Genomic DNA, 20,658 nt, shown 5'->3' with positions numbered 1-20,658 from the left:
ATGATGATCATTTCCTTCTGCTTGCATTAATCTGCTCAGCTTTTTATGACAAAAGCTTTTAAAATATCAAATACATTGACCATACCATAACAACGTTGACTCGGACTAACGACGTCAAATGTAACAGGATTATAATGAGGCCTCTATAATTAAATACGTCAGACTCGCGTTTCGTCTACATAAGAATCATAAGTGACGCTCATATCAAAACAGTTAAAAAGCCAAACAAGTACAAAGTTGAAAAGCATTGAGCACCCAAAATTCCAAAAAAGTTTTGCCAAATACGGCTAAGATATTAAATGAACCGACGCGAATAAGATTGGCCTGAATTTATCACTTGTAACTTTCAATTTGTTTAACTGTGGACGCAATCACGAGTTGGATTTAAAAATCACATGCTTCTTTTTGTAAATTTATTGTGTGTATTTTAAAATGTTGACCGATGTACATTTTGTATGAAGCACGGAAGCTTTTCCCATTCGGCAGAAAATTAAGTTTTAAATCAAAATACCTTTGGTTATCCAACATATCCTAATTTTTCAACCATACCTTCGTAAATGATACGGACGCCGTTACGAGCTGATTGACCGTTATGGAATAATCGTTTCACAGATTATAGTGGATATGATCCTAATGTCGTAACTACAAGCGCTTTCTTTTCCCTGAATGTGACCTACCAAATGAGACGTATTCCCATTTTTTTTTATTCGATATGTGAAACTAGACGGGTAACCAGTTTTTTGTGGGGTTCGTGTTACTTTAATTTTCTATGTTGTGATTTGTTGTCTGTTGTTTGTTTGTCCTTTTCTTTTTTAGTCATGGCGTTGTCCTCTTTCGTCTCTCATTTTCACTGACTGTTCAAATTTGCTGTCTCTCACCCCAACCGATCCCTTCCCACAGAACCTACCTGTTCCCACTGTTGTAATCATTGTAAATTGTAAATTCGTTCTTGTCTTTATCATACAAACACCATTTGCCACTGGACTCGAATCAAATAACAACAATCAATAAATCAATCGATCATAAACGAAATGAGGAAGTTTTATAAGCAAAATATCCCTGCATAGTTTTGTTCAATTTGTTATGAAGTGCACATGTAGAGAGTTTACAAATGACATCTGACAATGATCGACGAATAATACTTATATGATAAATAACGTCTGTTCCGAAACTCGAACTAACTTATCATGAGCTGATGCTACACTTAGGGACTGATATACCACCCGCAGTGATATATATTAACCCACTGCTAGTATCATGCAATATTAGTTTAAACCTTAATTGTGTCTCCAAAGCGCTTATTTGGATTTAGATACATTAAGTGTAGATACATTAAGTGATGTATGTGAAGTTAGCAGCCGGTTCGTTATTCGTTATTCGATATTCAATATCCAACCGGCTGCTAGCAGCCAGTTTGATATTCAAAATTAAATGAAAAATCATAAGAAAATTAAATACTTGATATCATAAAACGCATGATTTTCATAGTAAAAAGGACTGATTAGATACGTAGGAATCATAAAATGACCTTTTCAAGCTGTCGTAATTTCTCGTTGTCCTTGAATATAAACCCTTTTCCGTGCGACTTATTTGTCTGTATGTATCATAGAGTTTTGTCACAAAAAAGACTTCAAAGATGTACTTTTGTGTATAATATTTCTTACGACAAAAAGAAAAACCAATAACTCCAGAAATATTTATAACTATAAATAGAAATATATATGGAAAGCCAAAAAAACAAAATTTCAGTCAAAAAATGTCAAAATTTTAGGACAAAGGGCACAGGGTGATGGTGAGAGCCCCCTGATCTCTCAATCTTTCTAATATTTAAGAGACATTTAGTCAATAGGTAGATACAAACGTGACTAGAAGGACTTTAGGTACACTTCCGGTCTTCTATGTTTACGGCGCGCCCAAAGTGCCAGTTGGATATTCAAAATATATAGCGAAAACCTACCCGAGACCGCTAAAATGAGGTTGAGACCCCCCTGGTCTTTTAATGTCCATAAAACTCAACCAAATCATTGACCCTGTATATATAAAGATTGTTTTAGATGGATTTTTCAGAAAAACGTCATCTTCAATATCTACGGAGGGCTAAGATTGTCACTTTTCAGTCAAAAAATGTCAAAATTTTAGGACAAAGGGCACAGGGTGATGGTGAGAGCCCCCTGATCTCTCAATCTTTCTAATATTATGCAGACATTTAGTCAATAGGTAGATACAAACGTGACTAGAAGGACTTTAGGTACACTTCCGGTCTTCTATGTTTACGGAGCGCCCAAAGTGCCAGTTGGATATTCAAAATATATAGCGAAAACCTACCCGAGACCGCTTTAATAAGGGTGAGACCCCCCTAATCTTTCAATGTCTATAAAATTTAATAAAATCATAGACTATGTATATATGAAGGTTGTATTAGAAGGATTTCCCAGAATATTGTCATATTCGATATATATGGAGGGCTTATATTGTCACATTTTAGCCGAAATAATCAGAATTTTAGGACAAAGGGCACAGGGCAATGGTGATGGCCCTCTAATCTCTCAATCTTTGTATTACTAAGCAGACATTTAGTTAATAGGTAGGCAGACATTATAACCTGATGTTGGAAGGGGGCAACCATCCCTACTTGGTGTTGTGAGAGATTAAACAAGCAGCTGACCACCGTCTTGACAAAGAGAGAGACCGATTGAGCTCGGCAAATTGTGAGCTATGGGATGAAAAAAACCAGGCGCACCGGTTATGGTTACCACGAATTTTATATATTTTGATATGGACGATAGGATCGAAAGATCAAAAGCTGGGTCTAAAAACCATTTAATCGTGGATATTGGTTTTGGGTGAGACAAATTGATTTTATTTTGGATTGTTATAAAGATTAAGACGTCGATCCAATAGCTATTAATAGCTGGAATTAGTTGTTGAAAACGTCAAAGCCCTGAGTGGAATTGCCAAAATGAACCACCGCCGATGGTACTTCCGGATGAGGAAGGATCAGTTGGATCAGTTGATCGTAACGAAGACCAACATTTTTTTAGCGTTGTCCCAACCCTATACTAAGAAGGATATTATCACCCAAGCCAAACAGCATGAGTTGATAGAGGTTAGCAGGATGTCGAAAGATCGACTACTGGAGAAGTTACAGGAACAGATCAGAGAAGATAGGAAATCATTGGGGATAAAATTGAGGTACATCAACTGAAGAAAGCCTTTAAAGATGTATTTACTACCTGAAAGATGGATGTGAAGACCTTCCTTGAGGTCTCTCAGATGTCAAGGGTGGAACTTATAGACGATTGGGCATTGAAAGGATAACAAGTCAATGTAATGCTGCACTGTGAAGATTAACCCAACAGGTAAGATGGATGATGAGAATGTGGGATACTTTCACTCGGGAAACCAGATTTTCCCCTCAACCACGGACTTGCTTGAAACCATTGAGAAGATGGATGAAAAGATCGGAGAGAAGATTGCACAGTGGACCTCTGACAAAAGTGACTGGACATCGAAAGCAATTGTAAAATTTCAAGTCAATATTACCAACGACCGCTGGGTAGGTCACAGTACATTGATTAGCAAGCATGGATCAAATCCAAGAAGGCTGTAATCAATGTGAAAAATAACGACGAGGAGTGTTTCAAGTGGGCCATACTTTCGGCCTTGCAGGTAGACCAAAACAACCGGACAGTGTTACACAGAGCTCAATCTGGTAAGCCTTAAGGATATTAATTAAGTTGAGAAGACCAATTCCACCCTGGCGGTTAATGTATTTAGAATAGATGATAGTGAAGTATACCCGCTGCACATTTCAAACGTTGTTGAACAGAGGGAGAGAGAACCCAACTTACTGCTGATCGAAGGCTACATGTGCTTGAACCACGTTTATAGCAAGGAAGTTCTGGAAACCAACAAAGAGTGTTGCGTCAACCACAAGGCAGTCATAATCAGAGCTGCCAAAAAAAAAACATACCAGCTGACTTTTGTCAACAACACCCACCCGATGAGAGTCCCTTTCGTAGTGTACGCGGACTTTGAGTGCTTTGATTTACCGATAAGGTTGAAACAAAAAACGATAAGGTTCTGTAGCAATACACAGTTAGAAGTTTAGTGTCGCATTATGGCCATGGTGACTTTTTTAAATATGAAAGTTTTTGTACAATGAAATACTTAGTAGATTTTTAGATAATTGAAGAATAATATAGCCTCCTTAGTGGGGTTATATGAACATTTAGATTGTTTTTAGCATGTTTTATATGGTATTTATCTGTTTGACAGTCCGTATTTTTTCTATCCGTACCACCCATAGGTCCATTAATTATTGTAGTGTTTATCAACAAATATTTATCGCTCGAACTTTTCAATTCAATTTATGGAAAAACGAGCAAAAATGCATGTGTTTTTTTTTAACCTTTCGATAGATATATGCCTATAATTTCATGAAAGGTACAACTGTTCAAACCAACGCTTAGGGGCGTTCAAACAAACGCTTACAGGTATTCAACCCTTCACTTAGGAAGGTTCACGTCAACGCTTTGAATAAATGAACGTTTATAAAGATAACAGACCCTAAACAGTGTGAGGCGCTCGCCTGGGAGTTGCAAGAGATCAAGCGGAAGATTCAAGCCAATAACATGCAGCATCGCCTCGAAAAGACCTTGTCGACTCTCCAGAAATTCCTGAACAGTTGGGTCAAAATCTTAAATTGTTTTTACATAGGCGGTAATGGTAACGATTTTTCCTGTAGCTCAGTCCATATCGTTAACTTGGATATGTATGATAGCTCGTTTCGAAGCTGTGACATTTTCACACATGTGGTTAAATTTTCGGGGTACGAAGTGAGATAACTTTTTCCGTAAATTAGCAAACCCCGAACAACCTTTTGTGATGCGGCTCCTTGTGGTAAAATATCCCATTTTTAACACAATAAGTTCTTTGAAAATTTAATACTTTGAACACATTCAATAGCTCCATAGTTTTTATACATTCGTTCTATGTTCCTCTATTTTTCTAATCACCACAAACAATTATAAGTTCAGTCACTTGCTAAAAATAGAAACATGTCCAATATCACTACACAGAGATTTTTGCTTTACACGTGACTTTTGAGTTCCTCATTTCAAGGCGCATTAGGGATGTTGTCCCAGTTCCGGTGCCATGTATCAAGGCAATTAACCCTCTCGAGAACCCTAAGGCGATAAAGATCTAAAAGTGGACGAAGATTGTGTCTCACAACTAAAGAAGCAAAATAAGCATTGTAGCGGACTTCAAACCGTGTTTCTACCCTCCGACTTTGACCAGCTCCTCTATCGCTTGGATCTGTGCAACACTGCATACCGTGCTGGAAACAATGGTGTGCGCAACGCGATTATGGCGATCCTCGATGCCATAAAGAAAGGGGAACACATCAGCATCAAGGAATATAAGCAACTCCATCGAAATATCCTCAATTAAGAAAGGTTTTGCTCGAAAGTATGCATACGGTGGTAGAAGTTTTTTGACGCTATCGCCAGTATCGCAGGTCGCATGTTCACCTCCTCTGCTGCCAAGACATTGAAAAGCAGGCCTATGAGCACTGCCACCAATGCAGCCATGATAGGAGTGGTAGGTGGTAGTCGTCAACCATGTCGTTGACAAAGTGACCCGCACTCGAAAACCCATTGACCAACGCAGCAAGCCCAGTGTTAAATGCAGAAAGCCCAACAACCAAACCCAGTTAAACAATCTCATCTCTGGTCGTGGCATCGGTACCATCCCAACTTCCTCCAATGCTATACATAAATACATAATGTCTGACATCCTTACAATCACAGAAGGGTTGACCTTCGATGAAAGTCTTCAAAAATATTAATACCAGCTTCACGAATTCGAACCTTAAGCCGGCGCCCAACTTACCAACTCTTGAGTGTCACTCCTGCAGACGAAAACAAGATGCAACTGTACAAAACCATCCAGAAAAAATCCACGATCCTCTGTGGATTTTGCATGAGACAGTGTGATTTCATAGCCGTTCCCCAAGCCTCACCGTTTAACTGCCGCCTAGCTGCCAATAGTGGTCAAGAAAAGCGAAGATATATTATCGTTGCCTTTCAAACCGACAGAGATAATGACAAAACCCATAATGCTTCCGTGTTCAATCGCTGTCGATTGCAAAATATCCATGTCACCCTCAAAGGTGAACGCTACTCAGCCGTCGACTTTAATGCCGTTTTTTTCACAAAACAAGGTTGCCAGAGTGTTCAAGGAGGATGTAGACTCCAGAAAGAAATTCTACAACATTGACACCCTCCTCAGTAACGGTGGTGTCAACCCCTCTGATTTCATTGACATATAGCCGCTGTTTGTCATCGATGTAAGTCATCAGTCCGAGCGGACATCCAGATTCGAGCGGAATTCGAGCGTTATGTTCCCGCCAACATCGAAGCATTTGCACTTCCAATCTCCGTAGGAGGCCTAGGCCTCCAGTTCGAATCGGTCGGTCAGTAGTTGAACGTCGTGTTTTAATAAATAAATGGACACCACACTGTTGCAGCAAATCGTCCACAACACAGACCAAAAACAAGGGTTTTCCATCCTTGTCTCTGGAAACGACAGTCGCATTTGTACTCGGTTCAACCCCCTCCCCCAACTACAATTTAAGGAATCGAACACCACATTGGGATTTAAGAGACAGCTCTACACATTTGATCGGGCAACACATGTTACAAAGAGGGTGAATACATTGTTAGCATCAGAAGAATCAACAGCATCCTGGTGAACAGTGGCATCATCAATAGCAGCTACATACACGGCACCCAACAGTCCACTATCTGAAGCTCCCCCCCCCCCCCGCAATCGATCCTGGGGTAAAGATCATTCAAACCCCCCAAAAATATGGTGTACTTACCCGTGATCTTGAGAACCATCAATCGCATGCAGACATACCTCACTGATCCAGACGGCGATCCTCCACAATCTCGGAAGAAAACATTTCACCATCCGCTTCCATCTTCGCGAGGCATGAATAAATAGTCTCTCGAAATACGGTTTGAACTTTATAAAAGGTCAATCTAAATATTACAGAGAGCAGACAAAAAAGTTTTCCCGGTCACCATTCGTTTATCACACACAAACCTGCAAGGTGAACACAAGATGTTGCTTACCCCGTGACTGATTGAAAAGATCACCAAGCTCCTACAAAATTATTCTAGTGGAAAAAAGCACTAACCAATTGAAGAAAAACATTCAAAAAGAAAGTGGATTCCTATCCATGTTAGCGGAAAGGGCAATGCGAGCCCTTCCTATGTTGGCGAACACAATTCATGTCAGCATGAGGTGTTGTCTGTGTGAAAAAGAGATCAACAATGCATTTGGACCTGGATTTTACATCAAAAGGGGTGGTTGTGTGAGCTGTGTGAAGGTGCGTGATAAAGGTCTGTATGTTTTCCCTTCAACCTATAGTGACGGTTTGTATTTGAAACTAGGTCATCGATTCTACTAGGCCTAGGGTTCTGGTCTGATCTGATCGGCAGCAAACAGTCCGTTCAAGAACATTCCACTTTTGATACAATCATTTATATATATAAAAACTATACTTTGGTCTCATCCTCATTTAAGCGGTCTCAGGTAGCTTTTCACTATATATTTTGAATATCCAACTAGCACCTTGGGCGCTCCGTAAACATAAAAGACAGGAAGTCTACCCAAATTCCTTTTAGTCACGTGTGTATCTACCTATTGACTAAATATCTGCATAATATTAGATAGATTGAGCAATTAGTGGGCTCTCACCATTGCCCTGTGCCCTCTGTCCTAAAATTTTGATATTTTTTAGCTGAAAAGTGACAATACAAGCCCTCCATAGATATCGAATATGACATTATTCTTGGCAATCCTTCTGACACAACCTTCATATATACAGAGTCTATGATTTTCTTAAATTTTGTGGACATTGAAAGACCAGGGGGGTCTCACCCTCATTTAAGCGGTCTCAGGTAGCTTTTCACTATATATTTTGAATATTCAACTGGCACTTTGGGCACTCCGTATACATAAAAGACAGGAAGTCTACCCAAATTCCTTTAAGTCAAGTGTGTATCTACCTATTGACTAAATGTCTGCATAATATTAGAAAGATTGAGCAATTAGGGGCTCTCACCATTGCCCTGTGCCCTTTGTCCTAAAATTTTGATAATTTTTAGCTGAAAAGTGACAATACAAGCCCTCCATAGATATCGAATATGACATTATTCTGGGCAATCCTTCTGATACAACCTTTATATATACAGAGTCTATGATTTACTTAAATTTTGTGGACAGTGAAAGACCAGGGGGGTCTCACCCTCATTTAAGCGGTCTCAGGTAGCTTTTCACAATATATTTTGAATATCCAACTGGCACTTTGGGCGCTCCGTAAACATAAAAGACAGAAAGTCTACCCAAATTCCTTTAAGTCAAGTGTGTAACTACCTATTGACTAAATGTCTGCATAATATTAGAAAGATTGAGCAATTAGGGTGGCTATCACCATTGCCCAGTGCCCTTTGTCCTAAAATTTTGATAATTTTTAGCTGAAAAGTGACAATACAAGCCATCCATAGATATCGAATATGACATTATTCTTGGCAATCCTTCTGACACAACCTTCATATATACAGTGTCTATGATTTCCTAAAATTATGTGGACATTGAAAGACCAGGGGATCTCACCCTCATTTAAGCGGTCTCAGGTAGCTTTTCACTATATATTTTGAATATCCAACTGGCACTTTGGGCGCTCCGTAAACATAAAAGACAGGAAGTCTACCCGAATTCCTTTTAGTCACGTGTGTATCTACCTATTGACTAAATGTCTGCATAATATTAGAAAGATTGAGCAATTAGGGGGCTCTCACCATTGCCCAGTGCCCTTTGTCCTAAAATTTTGATAATTTTTAGCTGAAAAGTGACAATACAAGCCCTCCATAGATATCGAATATGACATTATTCTTGGCAATCCTTCTGACACAACCTTCATATATACAGAGTCTATGATTTTCTTAAATTTTGTGGACATTGAAAGACCAGGGGGTCTCACCCTCATTTAAGCGGTCTCAGGTAGCTTTTCACTGTACATTTTGAATATCCAACTGGCACTTTGGGCGCTCCGTATACATAAAAGACAGGAAGTCTACCCCAATTCCTTTTAGTCACGTGTGTATCTACCTATTGACTAAATGTCTGCATAATATTAGAAAGATTGAGCAATAAGGGGGCTCTCACCATTTCCCTGTTCCCTTTGTCCTAAAATTTTGATAATTTTTAGCTGAAAAGTGATAATACAAGCCCTCCATAGATATCGAATATGACATTATTCTTGGCAATCCTTCTGATACAACCTTCATATATACAGAGTCTATGATTTTCTTGAATTTTGTAGACATTGAAAGACCAGGGGGTCTCACCCTCATTTAAGCGGTCTCGGGTAGCTTTTCACTATATATTTTGAATATCCAACTAGCACCTTGGGCGCTCCGTAAACATAAAAGACAGGAAGTATACCCAAATTCCTTTTAGTCACGTGTGTATCTACCTATTGACTAAATGTCTGCATAATATTAGAAAGATTAAGTAATTAGGGGGCTCTCACTATTGCGCTGTACTCTTTGTCCTAAAATTTTGATAATTTTTAGCTGAAAAGTGACAATACAAGCCATCCATAGATATCGAATATGACATTATTCTGGTCAATCCTTCTGATACAACCTTTATATATACAGAGTCTATGATTTACTAAAATTATGTGGACATTGAAAGACCAGGGGGGTCTCACCCTCATTTAAGCGGTCTCAGGTAGCTTTTCACTATATATTTTGAATATCTAACTGGCACTTTGGGCGCTCCGTAAACATAAAAGACAGAAAGTCTACCCATATTCCTTTTAGTCACGTGTGTATCTACCTAATGACTAAATGTCTGCAAAATATTAGACAGATTGAGCAATTAGGGGGCTCTCACTATTGCCCTGTACTCTTTGTCCTAAAATTTTGATAATTTTTAGCTGAAAAGTGACAAGCCCTCCATAGATATCGAATATGACATTATTCTTGGCAATCCTTCTGATACAACCTTTATATATACAGAGTCTATGATTTTCTTAAATTTTGTGGACATTGAAAGACCAGGGGGGTCTCACCCTCATTTAAGCGGTCTCAGGTAGCTTTTCACTGTATATTTCTTTTATGGGCTTTCCATAAATATTTCTATTTATAATCCTAATTGTTTTCTAGAGTAATCGGTTTTTGTTTTTGTTTTTAAGAAAAATCCTGTGTAAAAGTACTGTACCTCTTTGATTTTTTTTTATTGACAACAATCTATATTACATTTAGACAAATATGCAAATTAGAAAAGGGTTTATATTCGAGAACAACGAGAATATGCGACAGCTTGAAGAGGTCATGAAACTATTTCCTACGTGTCTTATCAGTTCTTTTTACTATAAAAATCATCATGCTTTTAATGTTATTAAGTATTATTCCTTTTTTATTTTCAACTTAATTTTGAATATCCAACCGACTGCTAGCAGCCGGTTGGATATTGAATATCGAATATCGAATAACGAACCGGCTGCTAACTTCACACACATCATTAAGTGCTAAGTGAAGAAACACATGATATCTTTGAATAATGCATTTCATATTGATAAATAAATTCATTGGGTTTAAAGATATTTGTCCCTGTAAAGATTTAAAAAAGTTATAAATGTTTTTAAATTTCTGATTTAAATTGCAATTCGCCCCTTGATGAGTTGGAAAGGAGTATGTTCGATAAGGTCCTAAAATGGCCCCCTTTTTTAGCGTAAATTTCAAATTCAGATTTATCGACCAATATCACGATAAATTACAGCTAATACATTGACTAGCTAGGATATAAACCATTTTGTTGAAAATTTTACGTTTCTGCGTTTCATTATGACGTCAAAAGTTGTACTCATATTGATTTTTCACGAAAAAATCAATGAAAATGGGTAAATTTCCATAGATAATTGGACAGGAAACATAGAGCGCATGCGTCGACAACAAAGATCTTTTAAAATAATGTTTGTGAAGACATTTCACATCCTTTATTTAAATCTTAAGCTAGTCGACGCCTGCGCTCTATGTTTCCTGGTCCTTTATTTGGTTGAAATCTTACTGATTTTGTCAAATTTCCCCAAAATCCCTTATTTTGACCTTTTTTGGATGTAAAAATCAACGTGTTAGAATTAAACTTTGACAAAAACAGTTCTGTTTAACTTTCTAACATGTCTTTAAGGCAACTTAAAACATTTATTGTCTTGTAACTATGAACTTTATAATTGGGGCCAAATATGGCCCTTACCGAACTTACTCCTTTGGATGTATCAATTCTGGATAAGTTAAGATTGACAATGTAATCTTTGTTTATTAGTATATAAGAAACCCCGGATTGACGCCTTCTTGGTAATGCCATATGTTACCAAATCATGTGTCATCAAAATAGTTTTGATATAGGTAACCCATTTAATATCTTCATTGAGAAAGTTTTCCCTTGCGTATAAAATAATTGATTTCCTGATTTATACTGTTTTATATACAAAAACAAAATTGTATTTATGCATGTCGACGAATAATCTATTTTAGTATTATATATATTTCTCAAACAGTAAATACTAATATATTAATATGAATTATTAGAGCGTTGATAATGCACGAACAGATACAATATATAACAATAATAGCTTTTATTGGTTTGATAAATTTTTGTTTGAAAACCTTAATCTCTGGTATTTATATATTCTATTTTCTTTCCTTATAAAACAGCAAGTAATTCAAAAGTAATAGATATAAAGGTTAAAAACACAAACAATTTACAAAAAACAAGCTTACTAAATGAAACTATTTTTTTTTCATTAAGGTTATTATTAAATCTTTTTTTAATGAATTACTAGAAAACATTTATTTTATCCAGGCAACACTATCATTATAAAGTCACAAATGGTTATTTACTATGTAAATATGAAAACGTCTGTAATTTGAAGTTGTTTCGCTTTCTTTTAAGTGGCCAACACATATAGTTATGTTCTATGTAAAACTTAATTTGCTAAAAAATGTTGATTTATTTGGATTAATGCAAGGAGACACATATACATGTTGTTTTCCATATTCGTATAAAACGTTTTCAACCCCTTTTACCGCACACTCTTCGCATGGTCTATTTTATGGACTCGATAGAAAATATTTGATCTAATTTAAAACCTATCTTTTTTTATAATGTCGAACTTTTAACATACATTTTCACAACTGTCAAATACTAACAAGCTAGACATAACCATGTTATTTACTCTAATTTACCAGGCGACCTTTTACTTTAACCATTGTTTATCAATCGAAAGAAATAATTTACGGCAAAACATTCAATTGGAATTGAAAGTAATGAACAAAGCACACATAAAGAGTTGGATTGTATTAAATGGTCTTAAAGCTTAATTTAGATGATAGATTCAAATCGGGATTTTGATAAACGGGCAACCTAAGTATGTATATAAATGTTTGAATACCATCCTAAAACGTCAAATTGTTCATTTATTCACTAAATAATCCCCGCATTTAACAGATAATTGGTTCACTTGGGGTAGAAAGTCGCACTTGTAAAGGCCGATAATATTTTCTGGTTTGGTTGATAGTTATTATTTTGATTCACTTTGTTATGGAGCTATATATTATAATTTTAAGAAGTAGTACATCATTTTTATTTTTTCTTAAATGTTTGAACTTTTGAATGAACTATTATTTGAGTCTGTCTTTAATGTCAGAATTATCTCTTTGCATTTTTTTACATAACGTTTTTATAGAAACTTGATACATAATTTTCGGGCGACTGTTAAAAACTAGAAAATAGGATCACCACACAAAAGTTTAAGAAATTTTGTCTTTTTACCTTTCAAGATATAAAATTTTGTTTTACCCGTTTACTAAATACTATGCATCTAACAATCGAAAATCAAATAAAAATCTAATATATATCATCCGTGCATGTATAAGATATATATGTATTTTAATGAATGAATTTTATTTGCAGTGGCAATTTTGTATTGGCAAAAACTGCAATACTAATTTTGTATATATATTAGTTTTCGTCATCTAAGTTCTACTTTATGTACAATCGTTTTATTTAGAACTTTGACAGATTCATTTTTTTTTAAAAAGTACTGGTTAAAAATTATATGTTATTAAACTGGGAACTGGTTGTGGGTGCCATCTTCGGACATGGTCGGTCCTAACATTATCATAATTTATTCTTAAAATATTCTAAAGTTTGATTCTTGGATATCTAGACCACTGGGTTTACTTATTTAGTCTTAGATAAAAAAAAAAAAAAAAAAAGGTTTACAAATTTTGTCATAAACAAAAATGTCTTCCAAAATATCTAAATTCATTAATTAATTATTTACGAATGATATATGTTAGTTCACTTTTTATACAATGGCATTCATAGCACAAGCAATATTTATAGTCTTTTCCATTTGCACTTATATTAGATATTAGAAGTAATTTTTAACCAATAAATGAAAGGCAACAGTAGTATACAGTATTACCTTATATTTGCATTGGTATTATTTGGGTCCCAAAACAAAAGAAAGAAAATCAAGAATCCTCTAAAATTTTGGTAAATGACCTTTCATGAGCTATTAAGTCTTATAATGAAAAATATAAATGGGTGTTATGGGGCATAATATTTTACATTGTATTGTATGGAAAATCACCAAGGAGTCCGAACATTTGAAACAAATTTGAAAACCTCACCTAAGTGCATCCTTAAATACGATAATAATATATCCTTATGTAGAATTTACAATTTTAAAATTGTTCAAATACACAGTATCAACTCGATTATATGTAAAGTGGGAAAACTTTCATAAAGATACCGACTTCCTATTTTCTTATATTTTTGAACCAGGAACCCACACAAAAGCATTTACATACAGTCCAATAAAATGCTTGTATCGCTCATAAAAATGATAAGCATTATCTCTTTAAACAAATGCTGCGAGTTACATCGACGAATAATGTGCGAATATTGACATATACACCTACAAATCAAAACAAATACGAGATAGAAGAAAGAAAAACTAATATGTATGTATGTATGGCCTTAAATCAGTCACATAAATAAGTAATATATAAAAACTTTCAATCTTATCTATCATATTTATAATTGATTCGACTCTCCTGTATATATTCACGAGAAAATATAAATTCGAATTATTCGAAGTTATCGTAGAGTATTCTTGATAGGAGAGTATTGGACACGGGAGTTGAATAGAATTGAAAAATTAGAACATTCAAATTTTGAATATTTTTTTTAAAATTTATAACAATGTATCTACAATTTATGAAAGCGGTAATATTTGTTCAGCTAGTTTCGTCAGCTCAAAGTCAGCAGTGCCGTCAAGGATGTAAATGTTCGTCAAAAGTAACAATATGTGCATTCACCCAAATAAGTGGAGTTCCAAACAATCTCCCGACAGCAATCACAGCGTTGACAATTTCAGGCAGCGTATCAAGTCCAAATTCATTTGGGCATCTCAGTCCGTCTGCGTTTTCATCTTCCAGAATGTCCCATTTAATAATGAGGTATTGTGGGATTGATGCAGTGGACGCTGGAGCATTTAGAACATTACCCGAATTGAAAAGATTGAATTTAGAGTTCAACAAAATTCAGACATTAACACAGACATCATTTCAAGGATTAACAAAGTTAACAGCACTCGATCTGACGGGAAATATAAACTGTGACATTAAACCGAATACATTTGATGGATTATCAACTTTATTAGAGCTACGCTTAGGTGAAATGGACTTGGATACGCTTGATTTAATTTTGCTAAAACCGTTGCAAAGTCTTACCACTCTCGATCTTCATGGCAATAAATTAAAAACACTGGACTGGACTGTTCTATCGTCGCTGACAAATTTGAAGCATGTTGATCTTTCCGGAAATCAATTAACAACAATTCCATCTAATGTGTCGTCACTATTCACACAAATAGTGACAAAGAAGGGGAGCATACATCTTGGAAATAACCCTTGGAAATGTAACTGGGAAATCAAATGGCTGAAAAACATGTCAGTGTCCTTCAGTTCCGTGTTCAGTATAGGAAACATTATTTGCGATTCACCGGCAAATCTTCAATACATTTCATTAATCAATGTTCCTGATCCTAAACTAGATCCGATACTTCCAAAAATTTTATATTGTGACAAAACAAAAGTAACAGTGAATGAAGGTTCGTCTGTATTTATAAACTGTACGATAAAAGGCGATTCAATAACTGTCAAGTGGATAAATCCGACTGGAACCCCGTTCTCGTCTTCCTCTTTACAACAAAATGGACATAACGTGGACGTGAACGGTAGTTTGTATATTGCTGGCACTTCATCAGCCGACCGTGGCAACTGGACGTTATCGGTATCATCGAAGTTCGGCGAAGATGAAAGGACTGTTGATGTTAATGTAATTTTATCAACAACAACAACAACAACAACGACGACAACTACAACAACCACAACAACCACACCGGCACCAACAACAATTACAACAACGCTGCCAACTACAACGCCAACTACGACGCCGACAACTACGAGGATGGTAACGACAACTATGTCAACAGCATCGTCTACGATTTTGACAATGTCGACTGTTCCTTCACAAACCAAGGAACCAGAATCACCGGAAGCGCCAAATATGTTAATGTATTACGCAGCAGGTGGTGGTGGTGGATTTTTATTGTTGTTGATCACTATAATTATATGTTGTTTAAAATGTAAGAAATCTGGACATGTAAATGATGCTGAACGATTTGATTCTGTGAAAACACCGCGGAAAACACCAAGACCTAGAAGGGTTAATGTGGCTCCACGAGCAAATAGTTTGAAACATGCTTACTATTGAGTTTTCTCCTGATTATCGTAAAGTTGAGAGACTAGCAGCTCAGTTTGCATTATTCATTTATCATTATCATTGCCATTGCATTACGTATGATATAAATCGAATGGCGTCTAAATTGTGTGTCTTTCTATAAGACTTCAGAGTTTGGTCTATCTATTAGCTATTGTTTTGAGTACGGCAAATTGTGTAAAAAAGCTCATCTCAATTAAAACAAAATTAAAAACAAAATGTCGACGGAAATGTTAGTTTCAGTTATTATAAAATCAATTATGCCATCAGATAACTACTTCGTCACTTTTGTGCGTTGCATTAGTATTTTTACTTAGACCACGTCCCTGGACCAAGTGCAAAAATGATCCCAAAATTTTATTTTTAAATATCAACCCGTCTTTACAATTATAGATGTCCGAAATTTTACCAACATAACTATAGCACCTTTGAAAACCCTTATGATTCAAAAGTTGAGGAAACACAAAGTTGAAAGATCAATCGATATTTTATTCAAGTTTATTTCCAGATGTTTAATTGATAGACAATTTCTAATTGGTAATATAAAAGCAAGTAATTTCTGTGTTTGGCATAACATCAGAAACACAATCAAATAATGCATAGGAGGTTGATGTCATAGTTTTGAACACTCATATCATTTATTATCGATTTAATTAGTTCATTTCGCATGTTTCGTATGTAAAGGGAATACCACGATCAATGTAGAGGGGGATCGAAAAAAAGATATTAAGAGAGAGAAAGAAAGAGACCAAAGTTAGCATACATATTTCTGAAAGTATTGCCTTTTATTTATTGTTTTAACTTTACAAACGAGAATTGCTTATTTTCTTTTCTTATTTGATTATTTGAATTTATCTGGAATTTTTTCGAAGGAAAGAATCTTTCGTTGCTATACTTGATATAAAATATACATATTGATTCTTGTTTATTGTTGGGTTTCTTGTTTAACAATTAAAAAAAGGTCACTTAACATTTTGATTGTTTTTATAATACATATAAATCCTGTCATGATTTTATTGACATCGAAAAGAAAGCAGAGCCAAGTTTCACTTATTGTTTTCACAGTCAGCTTAATATTTACAAAAAAAATGAGCATTGGTATTTATACTGCAACTAGTTGTGTTTATTTCCTAATTATAGTAACAAAGCTATATTTGGTATCATGTAAATTTCATCATGGAACACTTTCTCCTCAATCAGGGATGACAATAAGTTTGACATTTGTGTTTCGATTAAAAAAGCTAGCAATGTATTAATTTAAGTTGCAGTATAAAAACAATATTAGTTCAATGTCCGAAAAATATCAACTTTTTTGTACTCGGCGCAAAACTGGTTAACAACATGGTAGAACCTCGCCCTTCCCCACTTTCTTAGCCTCATACAAAAACAAATGATATTTTCCTGACATTAACCAATATTGTATATGTATTAGTTTGGTCTAAAGTTATAATGTTATAATGTCGTGCTTTCTTTAAAAAAAAGACATATGAATGCATATTGATGCCGAGCTTAAGTATAAAGGCTTGGCACATTTTCAGTATTTGGCAAAAATTATAATAAGAGGGACATGCCAAAGGTTCACTGGGCAGCTAAAGTTATCACTTTTCTTAAGGTTAACAATTTTAATTTTCAAATTAATTACTATAAATTTAGATGTGCACCAAAAGAACCAAAATGTACAACACTACATCAAAATAGTCTTTCATAATGAAAAGTAAAATCACAAAAATACTGCACTCCAAGGAAACTTCATAAAGTCCATAATCAAATGGCAAAATCCAAAGCTCAAACACATCAATCGAAACAAAACAAATTGTAAATGCAATAGCAATTAAAAACAACGAGCATAAGACAAACAACAGCCTCCGCTGAGCAGAACGTACTCCATCACACACTGATCGGATTGGTAACATGGTGCATCCGTCGTTTTAATTATAATTTAATTTAATTACAAATTCGTTGATAAAGTATAATTCGGTGAAGACGGATTGATACGAGGAAAAATATCTTCTGATTATCAGGGGGTCTGCACATTGATATTTTATTAAATGTTACAATATCAATATGCAGACAACTAGATGATTGTTGTACGTTTGTATTTTGCATGATAAAAGAAGTGTTTTCTTTGTTGCACCAGCAAATCAAAAGATTACTTGATAAGTTCGGGTCAAACTTATTAACATTAGTTCATTCATTATGACTTCGATGATATATATGGTTATTAGAATCAACGTATATGGTGTCACACACAAAAGTAAAATAACAAAAATACCGAACTCCGAGGAAAATTCAAAACGGAAAGTCCCTAATCAAAAAACTATATCAAAAGCTGAAACATATCAAACGAATGAATAACAAATGTCATTTTCCTGACTTGGTACAGGCATTCTCGTATGTAGAAAAGTTGTGATGTACAATTTTATTAAGAGCTGACCAAAGTGACGTGGACAGAAATATGACCGAACAGACGGAATTATGGTTACTGCAATTATTCCTTAACGGCAAAACAAAAAGAGTAAACAGTTGCCATTTGCAAAGGTTTTGGAGGCATACCATCAACTTCACGACTTTGAACCCTGGTGTAATAGCTTTCTTGTATACTGTGGATTCATTAATATTCGTTGGATACCAATTTTCGTAGATTTCTTGGGTACAGGAGAACCACGAACTCAAATGTTCAACGAAATACAAATTTTAGGTTTTCACATCTGATTCACACGGCCCATAGAGTAGACAACTTTTAAATTAACTTCTATGCCCAACTTTGATTTGTGATAAAATTGATTCTGATAATTAAGAAAGAGATTTCTTATTATTGATTTCTTCGTTCGTAAGTGTGGTGGGGTATATGTTGAGTTCTTATGTGAAGTGTCAATACCTCATTCATTATTAAACAGTTGATGCAATGAGATTTTCACACAAAAACGATATTGTTTGGGGTTTTTAAAATGCGGATATATTAAAATATTTGTTATTGAAGTAGAACAAGAGCTCAGCAACATTTGGGTATAAAGATCGATGAAGCATGTGTATACATAGACTTTAATTCTAATAATTTATCAATGACCTTACTGCAGTAATTCATTATTTTGGGCATTATGCACGTTATGACTGGCATAATCCGCGACTGAATTCATCAGTATTTTGAAACTGTGTTTCCAATAAGTGATGTTTTGAAAACAGATTTCACAGATAATAACGTGGTCAACAGAATTAAATAAGAGGCGGAACTTCGATTTCCCCCACCAACTCCACCGGCATATAGTATAAACAGTTCCAAACTCATTCGGTTTTCATGAACTTTCAGCTGCTATTCACACTTTGTAAAACGTCACTAGTGTCTGAGCAGACAGTTGATGAACCAGGTGTATGGTAAAAACGTCTCGTCCTTTTTCTAAGAGAATTTATCAGATAAATACCAAGACCTTGTTGATAAATATTCTGTATTAACTGCACAAATGATCACAATGGTCTTGAAATTTAGATCAAGGTATTGACTTTGTTTATCTTCTTAATAAAATAGGGACGAATTAGCAGAGGGAAAGTCAAACTCATAGATTGAACATAAACTGACAACGCCATGGCTGAAAAAAAGACAAACAGACAAATAATAGTACAGAAGACACAACATAGAAAACTAAAGACTAAGCAACACAAACCCCACCAAAATCTGGGGGTTCTAGATGATCCGGAGTACAGAGCCATCGTGTTGCTTATGTTATTACAAATTCGGTAAATAATTGGCAGGTCACATTCGTGAAAAGGGAAGGGTATTGTAGTTACAACATAAAGAGTATATCCGATTTTATTTGTGAAACGGTTATTACATAACGGTCAATGAACTCGTGATGGCGTCTGAAGAATTTACAAAGGGATGATAACGTGTTATAGTATTCTTTTACTCATCTTTGTAAATTATACTTTTTACTGTTTAATCTATGTTTGGCGATATCAATTTGACGTGGCTCTCTTCATTATGCATTCTGTCATTAATTGTTCGACGGGAAAATTTTGTATTCGAGTCTTTTGATTTTGCTGATGTGGTTTGTTTTAATGCATTTTTGTTGATTTTTTTGACATACCTGCTTGTTTTTATAGAGATTAAGATGAACACACAATGTTAACTGCTGTACGCTATTTTCATTTTACTTGTTTCTATTGGTTGGAATGATGATTTGTGACAGTGGTTCGCAAACATTAGTTGTAAAGAGAAATAAGTTTTGAAGGTGGTATGCACATGACGGATTATGTATGAATGGCAAAGGGTCATAAATAGAAACATCATGGATAGTAGGTGGTGATTAATTACAATTGGACACGACTTTGTATAAATTCAGTAGCAGAGTTAAAAATATCCTCTACATTCAACAAAGAAGCATATACCATCAATATTGTCATTGTTAACAATAAAAAATATATACATCTCAATTGCAGGAACTTGCATTGACGCCTTCTTATTTTGAATAAAATTAGATCTGAATCTAAATGTGAAAACTGTAAAAATAAACTAGAAGTTAGTAATATATTTCTTTAACTTTTGAGTATACTATAATATTTTTAGCATTAAGTTGTCACGTTCAATTCGAAACACACGTCATTGAAAATTAAGAATAGCTTTTCTATATAAAATATCTGATATGAATAAATATGACGGCCAATCACTTTAATAAATTACTTATTTTTCATCATTTCTAATTAAATTATGACAAAATTTCTTTACTA

At 35.0% G+C, this 20,658-nt stretch overlaps 1 protein-coding gene across 1 annotated transcript; it reads left to right on the top strand.

The window, feature by feature from the left end:
* Positions 1-14,282: 14,282 nt before the first annotated feature.
* On the top strand, positions 14,283-16,308 carry LOC134697016 (leucine-rich repeat-containing protein 4C-like). Its single transcript, XM_063559023.1, has one exon. It carries the CDS (start codon positions 14,356-14,358, stop codon positions 15,928-15,930), a length of 1,575 nt encoding a protein of 524 aa, XP_063415093.1. The 5' UTR covers positions 14,283-14,355; the 3' UTR covers positions 15,931-16,308.
* Positions 16,309-20,658: the final 4,350 nt, after the last annotated feature.

The sequence above is a fragment of the Mytilus trossulus genome, chromosome 14 (genome assembly GCF_036588685.1).
Source record: "Mytilus trossulus isolate FHL-02 chromosome 14, PNRI_Mtr1.1.1.hap1, whole genome shotgun sequence".
Lineage (NCBI taxonomy): Eukaryota > Metazoa > Mollusca > Bivalvia > Mytilida > Mytilidae > Mytilus > Mytilus trossulus.
Note: the sequence above shows the minus strand (reverse complement) of the source record. Positions and strands in the feature narration are given on the sequence as shown.

Bases quoted from the DNA above. Each gene is read 5' to 3' on its own strand.
- LOC134697016 (XM_063559023.1), top strand. From the start codon at position 14,356: ATGTATCTACAATTTATGAAAGCGGTAATATTTGTTCAGCTAGTTTCG.